Here is a 12853-nt window from a genome sequence, read left to right as displayed (position 1 = left end):
TCCATGACAAAACAAAATTTACACAATATCTTTCCACAAATCCAGCCCTACAAAGGATAATAGAACATAAGATAATCAACATAGATAATCAACATAAGGAGCAAAACTACACCCTAGAAGAAGCAAGAAGGTAATCTTTCAACAAATCCACACAAACCTAATTCCACCTCTTACAACAAAAACAACAGGAAGTGACAATTACTTTTTCTTAATGTATTAATTTGAAAATTAATATTACCAACATATCCTAGTCGAATGTGATTCAATTCTATTTAATTAAAATGTTTTAAATGTTAACAAATTCAGATAAATTGAAATCGTAACTTTTCTCATCATAATGCAATAAAAGTTAAAAAAAAAATCAAGCTTGTTTTAAAGGTAATTTCTTAGCCACAGAATGAATTATTAAAATTGCTAATGAATCTGAAGATCAGCCCTGGGAGGTAAACCACTTTGAATGTTTGTGTTACATTTACTGATTGGTTGGTTGATTGATTATTGGTTGATTGCTAGTATGGGTGTGAAGATCAGAGAGCATCTTGCTCTCTGCTCCCCAATGTGAGTCCTAGCAATCAAACTCCAGCCAGGCATGGAGGAAATCCTCCTTACCTGCGGAGCCATCTTGCTGCTCCTAACCCTGCAGCACTAACTCAGATCAAGTGTAACTAATATTTTCCTTAATGTTTTATTCGTTTGTTTGTTTTTAATTTTTTTTTCAATTAAAAATTACTTATTTTTATTTTTTTATTATGTGCATCTGTGTAGTACAGGCACCCACAGTGGCCAGAGGAGTTTGATCCCAGTGTAGCTGCAGCTGGACTTACCAGCAATTGTGAGCCACCTGTTGTGGGGGCTAGAAATCAAACTTGGGTCCTCTGGAGCAGTGTGTATTCTTAACCCCTGAGGCCCTTCCCAGCCCTCAAGTTCTTAAAACGAGTTAGCCACCATCAAGGTGGCTCAGCAGGTAAAAGCTCTTGCTTATAAGCTTGACAACCTGAGTTTGATCCCTAGAAGCCAAGGTATGAGAAAAATCACCTCTGGAAAGTTGTCCTCTGACTTCCACAAACGCACATCCACACTCACGTACCCTACACGTACACACAAATGCATGCACTCACAAATAAATTAAATTGTTGACAATTACTGACTCACGAGTCAACCTAAATACATTATAATTAAGAAAAGACTTAAATTTACCTTAGGAAAATATTTGTATAGTCCCATGTATGCAAGTTGCAAAGTAAGAAATGGAGCGAATATAGACTGTAAAGATAGAAAATAAAATTAGTAACTTCCAATAGAATTACTTATACCACGATAAATAAACTTAACAAAGGCAATAAAAGCAAAATGGTCCAGAGGACTATCTACTGCAGCCACTGAACGCATTCTCACTTCTGTAGGAAAATCAGGTACTAACAGGGTTCGACTCTCTAACCATAAAACACACTTGAGTCAGGTAACTTTTCAGTGTGCTCCTGCCCCAAATGTGTTCTCTCATACAAAATTTTGTTCTCTTGTTATGAGACAGGATCTTATTATGTAGAGTGGCAGTTCTCAACATGTGTGCTGCAAGCCCTTTGGGGTTCAAAGGATCCTTTCACAAGGGTCGCCTAAGACCTTTGGGAAACATACATATTTACATTACAATTCATCCCAGCAAAGTTGCAGTTATGTAGCAGCAACAAAAATAATTTTATGGTTGGGGGTCACCACAACATGAGGAACTGTATTAAAGGGTCAAAGCATCAGGAAGGGAGAGAACCATGGATGCAGAGGCTGGCCTTGAACTCAGGATCCTACTACTTCAGCCTTCAGAGTCCTAGAATTACAGGCTATCCAACCATAAATAGCTCAAAACTGGAGGAGACTGACTGAAAGCAAGTATAAAACTCCAGGGAAAGCCACAGATCCCTCAGAGTTGAGGGCAGAATTGACACACACAACTTGGCTTTCAACAGACAGGCTATTCTTAAAACAGAGTAAGGCAGGGGCTGGAGAGATGACTCAGTGGTCAAGAGCACTGGCTACTCTTTCAAAAGATCCAGGTTCAAATCCCAGCACCCACATGGCAGTTCACAACTGTCTATAATTCCAGTTCCAGAGGATTTGACATCCTTAAACAGACATACAAGAAGGAGAACACTAAGCCAGGCAGTGGTGGCGCACGCCTTTAATCCCGGCACTTGGGAGGCAAAGACAGGCAGATTTCTGAGTTCGAGGCCGGCCTGGTCTACAGTCAGCCAGGGCTATACAGAGAAACCCTGTCTTGAAAAACCAAAACAATGTAAATAAGATAAAAAAATAAAAATAAAAAGTTTGGCAGCTTGCCATCTTATCATCAACCAAAGGAAAAAGATCAATATGGCACTTGGTCTATGTAAGTATTCGTAAGATATAAAAGGCTATCAAGGGGGCAAAGGAACAAACATTGTTGGGTGGCAGAGGCAAGAAACAAGCAACTGAATATCTGATATAAATAAAACCCAAAAACCAAAACAACAAAAATCTTTACGTAGAAATGAGGCGCAGGGGCTGGATAGATAGTGCACTGGGAAAGAACACTTCTTGGTCTTGTAAAAGTCTGGAGTTCAATTCCCAGGACCCATATGGTGGCTCACAACCACCTGTAACTCTGTCACCTCTTCTGACTGGGCAGGTACTCAGCATACACGAAGTATACATACATCCATGTAGGCACACAGTAAACAAATCTATTTAGAAAAAAAAAGGCATAGCTTATGAATCATGACAGCACAGAGCCCGTAGATAAGAGAAGCTCTTGGCTCATATACTAAAATCATCTGGTCTACTATGGTGACTATTTATCATCAAGGGAGGCAATCAAATCTGTTGAACAGATTCTATTTAAGAAAAATATTTGCAGGCCGGGCGGTGGTGGCGCATGCCTTTAATCCCAGCACTTGGGAGGCAGAGGCAGGAAGATTTCTGAGTTCAAGGCCAGCCAGAGAAACCCTGTCTCGAAAAAAAAAAAATTGCATAAAAGCAGGTCTTGTTGTTTTGTTTTGTTTTTTGAGACAGGGTTTCTCTGTGTAGCCCTGGCTGTCCTGGAACTCACTCTATAGACCAGGGTAGCCTTGAATTCAGAGCTCTGGTTGCCCGCAATTCCAGTTCCAGAGGATCTGACACCCTTTTCTGACCTCAGTAGGCACCAGGCATGCACATAGTACACATATATACATGTAGGCAAACACACAAAAATAAATTTATAGTAAATTTTTTGAAAAAAGTTCTAGAGCCGGGCAGTGGTGGCACAAGCCTTTAATCCCAGCACTTGGGAGGCAGAGGCAAGCAGATTTCTGAGTTCGAGGCCAGCCTGGTCTACAGAGTGAGTTCCAGGACAGCCAGGGCTACACAGAGAAACCCTGTCTCAAAAAAAAAAAAAAAAAAAAAAAAAAAAAAAAAAAAAAAAAAAAAAAAAAAAAACCAAAACCAAAACAAACAAACAAAAAAAGAAAAAAGTTCTAACCAAGACACTGAACTATAACTGCCTTTCTGCACTCTTCTATGTCCCATAATGCACTGTTGTTATGATGCTACTACATTACATAATGCAGAAACACTTTCTGAACTGTAGACAATCGCCTATACACAGGACTAGAGTACATTTCAATGTCTCAAACTACTTAGAAAATTATTAGCTAATATAGAGTACATATAGGCATCTGGACTTTCAGTTCTGGGACGAAACTGCCTGTATTTCACCCCACCTGTCAGTGGCTGTGTGACCTTAGGTAAGAGAATTAATCTGAGTTCTCAAGGGTTCAAACAACATATAGTTCATAAAGATGGAATTTAAATGAATTAATATAAGACAAGCGTATAAAGTGGTACCTGGCACGTAGACAGACATTAGCGGTTACTATAAATAGGCTCTCATTCTGTAACTGGGATCAATAACAGAATTTATAATACACTTTCAAACAGCCCGATACATCTGGTAATGCTGACAAGAAATCCCTATCACCACAACTCAACTTGCATTTTCCTAGTTAATAACTCGCAGCTCCTGTCTTACCAAATATTTGCAAACAAAGGCTCTGACGCCAAGAGCGAGCAGAGCGCACCCCAGCAATCGAAATACTCGAAAAGAGTCAAACTCTTCTGCTGTACTTCCATCTTCCTGGCTGGGCTTCTCACTCATCAGCTGTTTGCGCAACTTCATTGCTTCTTCGAATCTGGAAAGGTACTGTTCGAGGCCATGGTGAGAACCCCTCTGGGCTGAGTCTGCTGTCAGGTCGCCTCTGGTCCGCTGCCGGAGCTCAACTCCATCCTTACTACTGCACTCGGGAGGTTTAATGAATGAGTCCAGTTTGTCTCCCAGCTGGGTTCCCCTGACTTCTGCCACACCACCGGGCTGGTCGGTTCCTCCTTCATCAACTGAATCACCAAGCACTACCCTCTTTGAAACCGAAGGGATGCTGAGGGAGTTCAGTTTGTCACTGTCCTGTGGCTTTGATTTTGTTTGATTTTCTTCTTCTGGGAGGGGGAAAAAAAATAAAGCCTTGTGTATTATTTACTCACAAGCATCTTAAAACACTCGCACTGCTGTTAGAACTTGGTCTAAATCAAAACAAATACTGATGAAGAACACAAAACCAGCTCCTTCGTCTGCATCTTCAAAATACGCCACCGCAAAAAGGCACTCTGGCAGAGGGAAGTTCAAACACTGAGGACACAAACTACCACTGCTAAGTAAACAAGGAAAGCTAGCATAGATGTCCCGAGGAATAAAGATCAGCTCTATTGCTGGGCAGTGGTGGAGCACACCTTTAATTCCAGCACTTGGGAGGCAGAGGCAGGTGGATTTCTGAGTTTGAGGCCAGCCTGGAACTCAGTCTACAGAGTGAGTACCAGGACAGCCAGGGCTATACAGAGAAACCCTGTCTCAGAAAAACAAACAAACAAACAAACAAAAAGAACAGCTCTTTCACAGACAAAATACCCAGGGATATGCCTCAATGTCTTCCATTAGCTGATACTGGAAAAATACAAAGTCATTAAAGTCTCTTAGGGTTTCTATTTTACAGTTACATTTCTGAGTCAGGAGCACCAGGAGCACAGGGTGTGGCCTGCCTATGCCCACTGTTGCTGTCCCCAGGCAGCCATGAGCAGGCACTTTTAGGATGCTGTTCTAGTTTTTAAAGAAAGATTCTAAAAATGATAAACATTTTGAAGCAAAAGAGCAGAATAAGACAGGGTCTTGAGAAAGACAAACACCAACACTTTAAGAATACCTTCGGATTGATTACTACAAAAAATATTTCCTGTACTGTTTCAGATGGTCTGAAAGTGGTTACCCATACCTCTCACGTATATTGTGTAGAAGTTCAGAACTACATTTCTAATGCCTCAGAGAAAATCCTTGAATTCTACCAAGCTTGCAAACAGTGACTAAAAAAGCCAATTATTAAAGGAAACACCCAAATAGAAACTTAGAGAAGTCAAGCATAGTAGAATTCAGTTGTGTTCACAAGAAAACAGTGTCCTGGACACAAGGTGCACGAAAGAAAGTTTTCTTAGGGCAAATGCAGTTATTGAAATGTGATGTGTCTCTGCTAATGAAAGGAAATCTCAGCAGGGACATTACATCTTTCAGGAAAACCTGTAAGTGATAATATTGAAGGCACTGAGCACAGCCACCAAGATAGGACCATAGTGCCTCTGACTCACGATGGACAGACCAGCCAACAGTTGAGTGATGACTGATGTGGTAGACAAGAGTTACAAAGCAAAAGACAAAAGCTAGGTCAGAAAAACATTTGGAGCATATATGAAAATCTCCCTGGGGGTGCAATGGAATGAGAGGTCTGGGGATAAAATGCGCAGCCTTCAAGAAAGGCTTCAAGAAAGGCTTAATTCAGGAATATACGGACTGTCTCTGTACACAGAGAATCAGGAACGAAAGCTTTGTGGCCAGGGTGGAGACAATCTCAGGGCGAGGATCCAAGAAAATAGGAAGCAACATGGAGCATCCTGTGGTTAAGCAACACCTAGGGGGCGGGGACAGAGTTCGGTCAGAGTGCATCTGGGGGGTCAAAGGGTTTGCGAGCTGGAGGGGACAGAAGGATCTTGAAGATTCAAAGAAGTGGGCGGGAGATGGGAAACTGAAGCTCTCACCCGCGCCGCTCCCGGGCCTGTGAAAGCCCATGATCCGGTTGATGCGTTGCTCGGAGTTCATGAGCAGCTTCCTCCTCCGCAGCTCCGCTCGACGCTGAGAAGCCGACAGGCCCGAGGGCGCCGCGGGCCTATCCCCACCGTCGGTGGCCACAGGCACCGGCTCCATGCTGTCTCTACTGTCTAGATCAGGGTGACAGTAAAGGCGAGGATGACTTAAGGCAGGGCCGCACAGTTCGGTCCCACTCCCACTGTAGTCCCGCCTTCTAGGGGGCGGGGACTGAGGAGTGAGCATGCGCCTATGGCTTGCACGAGGCTCTGCCGCCGCCATGTTCAGTGAGGGCAGGCCAGGTTCAAGGGTTCTCCCTTCCTAAGTTGGCTAGCAGTGCTCAGGTTTCTCACCACCAGGTTACCTCACAGCTGCTCTCGAAGATGAAGAGCCCGCTGCCCTCTTGATGGCTGAAATGCCAGTAAGGAGCAGGCCCATTTTCTTCTCTGCCAGGAAGCAAAATGGAGGTTGTAGCGGCAGGAGCTTTTTACCAATCAACGCGTCTTTGCTCCTTGGATACGTAATTGCGGGTGCGACGCTTTCCGGGAGCGTGGCCCTGGAATTGGGTGGCGGAGGTGATTCTAGTTCTTTGCAGCACTTTTGCCTGGTTTTCCCAGTCTCTTGCCCCTGTCGTCTGAATTGCCAACACTCCCTATTCCCCTTCTCCTTACTCTTCTCTTGCAACCCTGTTGCATGCTTAAATCTCCTTGTAGAGGAGGACTTTGTGTTATTGTATATTAGAAGGGAACCTGCAGTATGCACTAGTAGTTTGTTCTGAGTTGCTCTGCATGCGTGTATCGTTACTAGCTGGTTCGTTCTGAGTTCCCTCTCCAGCTCAGGTCGTGGCGTGCTGAAGGAGTGCCAAGAGTTAAAACCGTTCAATATTAGCCAGATTTAGTATTTCGGGAAGTGCAAGCTTGAGCAGTTAAAATTAAGTGTTTCAAGCCCTGCAGAAACTGCTCGTTTGACGTGGAGTTGTTTAATCGGTTTTTCAAGGAGTAAAACCTTGTTCTCAGATCTCTGGTCCTTTGAATAAACGGCACCTCGCCACCAAGTGCCTTCTGTTTTCTCCTGTGTGAAGAGAACCCACACCCTGCCTGGTGGGTGAAATGTCAGTAAAGAACAGATTGATTTTATACCCATGAGGGAAGCAAAATGGAGGCAGTTTCTCTCTCCATAACCATGGCTGTCCTGGAACTATGTAGACCAAGCAAGCCTAGAACCCACAGAGATCAACTTGCCTTTGCCTCCCACCTTGGGATTAAAAGTGTGTGTGCACCACGCCCAGGTAACTCTTTATATTCCAGCAAATTATTTTGTTCTTAACAACAATGAAAAACCAACCAACCAAAACAAAACAAACAAACAAACAAAAAAACCCAACAACATAAAACTCCTTTTATACCTTGTTTAATTAGAGAATTTTGTCTTATTGGAGTTTGGAAGTGTCATTTGTGGGGGGTTAAGACAGACTCTCACTCACTAGCTCTGGCTGACGTGGGACTCACTGTGTTCCAGACTGGCTTCAAACTCAGAGACATGTTCCTGCCCCTGCTGCTGAGTGCCTGATGTGTGTGGAGGCCAAAAGAGGATGCCAGGTCACCTGGAACTGGGATTATAGACAGTTGTGAGCAACCATATGGTGCTAGGAACAGGACCCGGATCCTTTGTAAGAATAGAAAATGCTCTTAAACAGTGAGCCATCTCTCCAGCTCCCAACTCTGTCTTTATTAAAAACTACTGAGCCACCAGGCAGTGGTGGGACACACCTTTAATCCCAGCACTTAGAAAGCAGAGGCAAGCAGATCTCTGAGTTTGAGGTTAGCCTGGTCTACAGAGCAGGTTCCAGGACAGCCAGGACTACATAAGAGAAGCCCTCTTTCAAAAAAGAAAAGAAAAACCACTGAACTGTAAAATACATGGTATAAATTATACCTCCATAAAGCTGTTTTTAAATCTGGCCAGCCAGGTTGCTGGGAGGGGTATGGCTTTGATCCCGGCACTTGGGGAGGCAGAGGTAGGTGGATCTTTTTGACTTCAAGGCCCGCCTGTTGTACAGATCAAGTTCCACAACAGCCTGCTGAGGTCCAGCCTCAGCATAAGAAGGGTCCTGAGAAAGAAGGGAATGGGATTGACACTGATTCAATGACTTGGAGTCATTAGTAGATGAAAGCTGCTAGTTCACGGACTCTCTCTGTTCCCTGATGATTCTTAGTATTCTTTATTCTTCAGCTTAGTTCTTAATTCCATGATATCTTGAATAACCAGAGAGAACCTGGACACAATCTTTTATTTACTAAAGCTACATCATCAAGGCTTTGATTATTGTTAATAATTATCAAGCATTCTTAAATGTACATAAACTCCATAATTCCCAGATCAACAGTCCCAACTCCCGTTTCCTTAGAGCAGAACCAAGCACAATCCAAAAGCACATTTCCTTAGAGGTTTACACAGCCTGTTTTTTTTTTTTTTTTTACAGGTAGCTGAGCAGAGCTCTTCCAGTTTTCTGGTGCAGCAGACAGCAGTTTTTAGTAACTGCTTCCGTGTAAGAATAGAAAAATGACAAACTACTAAAACTAAAGTAATTCCTTACAAAGTTTGGAATTTATGTTAGCAAAACTGTAAAACAGCTTTCTCTAATATCTTTCCAGGCATTGTTGTCTTCAGTTCTTCAATCGGCTAGAAACACAGTACTAACTTTTTATATGCTTCTGGCCAGCCAGGTTGCGGGGAGGAAATGAATCTTCATTTGCTCATCGTAGCAATTTCACAGCCTCATGTATTCTCCTTTTAATACTATTTATTCCCTAAGTCATATATAAATTCCTATTTTTCTATCCATGCCCTTTCCTCTTGAAATCACTCTCTCCATCCTTGATATCTCCAAGTTCATCCTGGCTAGTCAATGCAACAGTCATGGGACAGAGGGTACATGTGCTTCCTCATGAGTCCACATTCAAGGCCAAGCCTAGCAACAAACCATTTCCAAGAAGGACCATGTAGGCTTTGTGCGGCCCTCACGATTATATTGTCTAGATCCTTTCTTCGTGACCCTGAAGGCCAGGCAGAAGGCATGTTCCTTGTCCTCCACAGCCTCATGAGCACCTCCATTCCTCATTCCTGAGAACCGGATCTGTTTCAATTACGATGGCACGATTAGCTCTGAGTAATGAGGAAGGTATATTCCCGAAAAAGAAAGATTGAGGGGGCTAGAGCAATGGCTTAGCGGTTAAGAGCACTGATTGCTTTTCAGAAGATCCTGGGTTCAAATCCCAGCAACCACATGGTGGCTCACAACCATTCATAATGAGATCAGACGCCCTCTTCTGGCGCGTCTGAAGACAGCTACAGTGTTCTTACATACAATAATAATAATAATAATAATAATAATAATAATAATAAATATATTTTTAAAAGAAAACAAAGCCAGGCAGCCAGGGCTACACAGAAAAACCCTGTCTTGAAAAACCAAAAAAAAAAAAAAAAAAAAAAAAAAAAAAAAAAAAAAAAAAAGAAAGAAAGAAAGATTGAAAATAGACTAGTAAAGACAGCAGATCAACTTTGGGGCAACAGCAACCATCAACACACGTGGGGGTCATGGGGTCAACAGCCTGGCAGTGCTCCAGGGGCAGGAATTGTGCCACACCTACCCCAATGCAGCTATGTTGGACCTGGCAATAGTTCCAGGACAGCCAGGGCTAAACAGAGAAACCCATATCAAGAAATAAATAAAAAATAAGAAAATAAATCTGGCATAGTGTCAGAGGATTCTCTGTGAGACATGGAGTCGGTTTCTTGGTTCAGATGTTCGTAACAGGCTCATTGTTTCACAATTGTGAAGAATGAGGAGCCAGGACAGTAAGTGGACAGGCAGAGTTTTCTCCCCACACCAGTGAGGGAGGCTGCTGGCACCTTTCTTCCTCCCATCTGTTCCCAGTGTCTGACTCTGATAGGCTGGGGTTGAGCTGAGAAGTTTCTCACCTGGGGGGAGTGTAGGGAACTCTGGGGAGAGAGAGCAGTGCTCGGGAGAAGCCTCCTATCAAAATAAAAGTGCCAAGTTTCAAGGTCAGAGAGGAAAAAACACAATTGAGGCCATTATCTTAAGCGTCTTAAGCAGAAACTTACACTCTGGGTTCAATTCCCAACTCTTGAGCTGAGTGTAGGGGGTGGGGTACGGTGTTTGAGTCCTGAAATGATTTTCTCACAGGGCTTGCCAGTCCCGTAGACACCTCCTCTCATGAGATAAATGTTCCCTTCCTTCCTGTATTTTGAGTTCATAGAGAACCTGTCTATGCCAGCTTTAATTAATGGCTTCTCTGTCTCTTCTATATCTATATCTATATGGCCTTGCTCCTCATCACTGTCAAAAGGCTGGAAAAAAAAAATTCAACAGATAGCCTAAGCCTAATGTGATGGTGCACATCTTTTTTGTTTGTTTGTTTGTTTGTTTGGTTTGGTTTTGGGTTTTTTTTTTTTTTTTGAGACAGGGTTTCTCTGTGTAGCCCTGGCTGTCCTGGAACTCACTCTGTAGACCAGGCTGGCCTCGAACTCAGAAATCCACCTGCCTCTGCCTCCCAAGTGCTGGGATTAAAGGCGTGCGCCACCACCTCCCGGCTGCTTAGTGTCTTCAAAGGCTAGAAATGGATGTCAGATCCCTGGAAATGAACTGTCATCAACAGGAATTGAAGCCAGGTCTTCTAGAAGAGCAGCCAGTACACTTAACCACTGACCCATTTCTCCAGCACCATGGTTCATTTTCTTAACACAGTTTGATTTTTCTAGGGTTCATATTTTACTCCTAACTTTCTTTTGTCAATAGAAAACCACCTTCCTATAGATTCCCATACAGGAACAGACCTAAAATATTTGGTAGGTCCCGATTTCCTAGAGACATCCAATGCCACACTGTCCCCTCTGTCATGTCCAGGGCCTAGACAATACACAGTTCTTCCTCTATTGTAGGTTTGTTTTCTTTGTATGACCTGACTAATATTAACTAGTTGGGATTTTTGTTTGTTTGTTTTGTCTTTGTTTGTTTGTTTCTGGGGACAAGGTTTCTCTGTAGACCAGGCTGGCCTCAAACTCATAGAGATCTCCCTGCCTCTTCCTCCCAATGCTGGGATTAAAGGTATGCACCACTACCACCTGGCTCTTTTTTTAAATGATTTATTTATTTTTACTTTATTTGCATTTTGCTTGCATATATGTTTGTGTGAGGGTGTTGGGTCCCCTGGAACTGGAGTTAGAGACAGTTGTGAGCTGCCATGTATGTGGTGGGAATTGAACCTTTCTAAGAGCAGCTAGTGCTCTCAACTGCTGTGCCATTGCTCCAGTATAGTAACTAGTTTCAATGACAGTATATTTGGGTTGGAGAGATTGCTTAGTGGTTAAGAGCACTGGCTGTTCTTCCAGAGGACCTGGGTTTGATTTCCAGTACCTACACAGAAGCTCACAACCATCTGAAACTCTAGTTCTAGAGGATCTGATGCCCCCTTCTGGCCCCCTTTGGCACCAGGCATATACCTGCTGCATAAACCTATATGCAGCCAAAACACCCATACACATAAAATAAATAAAATAAAGACAGTAGAGCTGATGATGCAAGGAGGATTTCACATGATGTTTATCAACACACGTGTAGATAAGAAAAAACATGGTACACATACACAATGGAATATTACTCAACTGTAAAGAAAAATGAAGTCATGAAAGTTAAAGATAAATAAAAATAAATAGAAAGTTAAAGATAGCCGGGCAGTGGTGGCGCACGCCTTTAATCCCAGCACTTGGGAGGCAGAGGCAGGTTTCTGAGATTGAGGCCAGTCTGGTCTACAGAGTGAGTTCCAGGACAGCTAGCTACACAGAGAAACCCTGTCTCGAAAAAAAAAAAAAAGTTAAAGATAAATAAAGATAAATTTGTTTTAGTTACATTTTTTATTGCTGTGACTCAACATCATGACCAAGGCAATATATATGATATATTATAATTATAAATAAACAAACAAGAGCCAATAGGGAAGCCTACTGTCTCACGCTATGTAATTGGAGGGATAGTAGATTCCATGCAATACGATAGAAATGGGGAGACAGCAGAGATTAAAGGGTTAAGTGGGGATGGGAAAGAAGAGAGAGTGGGTGTGCTAATCTAAATTAAGGATGTGTGAAAAGATGCTATGGAAACCCACTGTGTAGTAAGCTAATTTCAAAATGTAACTTTAACAAAGGAGCTTAAACAGGTAGCCCGAATAGGTGGACAATGCCAGTGCCAGAAGGCACAGGTTATGGAACAACAAAAGAGTGTAAAGCATGAGATTTCTCCTTACCCGCTGTTGGCCAGGGAGGCTCCAGAGGTCTCTGAAACAATGGTTATTGCCATTGCTCCTGGCTACCCTCCATAGCTACATGAAAAGCCCTTATCGCTGAAGACACTTTGGCTCAAAGTGACTGGGAAACTTCCTCTGCACTAGCTAGTGTCCACGGTGTCAGAGGTGCTATGCAGGTTGCTACATGAGTGCTGGACAATGCATGCCACAATACTGACCTGCCAGTATGAGGCATCCATCGGAGCAATGCTGGCTTGAGTGTTGTGGAGTGACTAACCACTCTCTGATTAGACTTGAGGCCTGATTCACAGGAGGGGATTTCACGCCTGGTACTCCAACT

The 12853-nt window shown here is 43.0% G+C and overlaps 1 protein-coding gene across 1 annotated transcript in view; it reads right to left on the bottom strand.

The window, feature by feature from the left end:
• The window catches only part of Camlg (calcium modulating ligand), an 11669-nt gene extending 5265 nt beyond the window's left edge, over positions 1–6404 (bottom strand). The window contains exons 1-3 of the mRNA XM_031359195.1: positions 6142–6404; positions 4040–4500; positions 1198–1263 (exon numbers count right to left, since the gene is read on the bottom strand). Coding sequence (XP_031215055.1) covers positions 1198–1263; positions 4040–4500; positions 6142–6307 — 693 coding nt within the window. The 5' untranslated portion in view covers positions 6308–6404. The remainder of the gene's footprint in view (positions 1–1197; positions 1264–4039; positions 4501–6141) is intronic.
• Positions 6405–12853: the final 6449 nt, after the last annotated feature.

Source organism: Mastomys coucha, unplaced genomic scaffold, assembly GCF_008632895.1.
Source record: "Mastomys coucha isolate ucsf_1 unplaced genomic scaffold, UCSF_Mcou_1 pScaffold7, whole genome shotgun sequence".
Classification (NCBI taxonomy): Eukaryota; Metazoa; Chordata; class Mammalia; order Rodentia; family Muridae; genus Mastomys; species Mastomys coucha.
The sequence above is the reverse complement of the archived record's forward strand: the minus strand, read 5'-3'. Positions and strand labels throughout refer to the sequence as shown.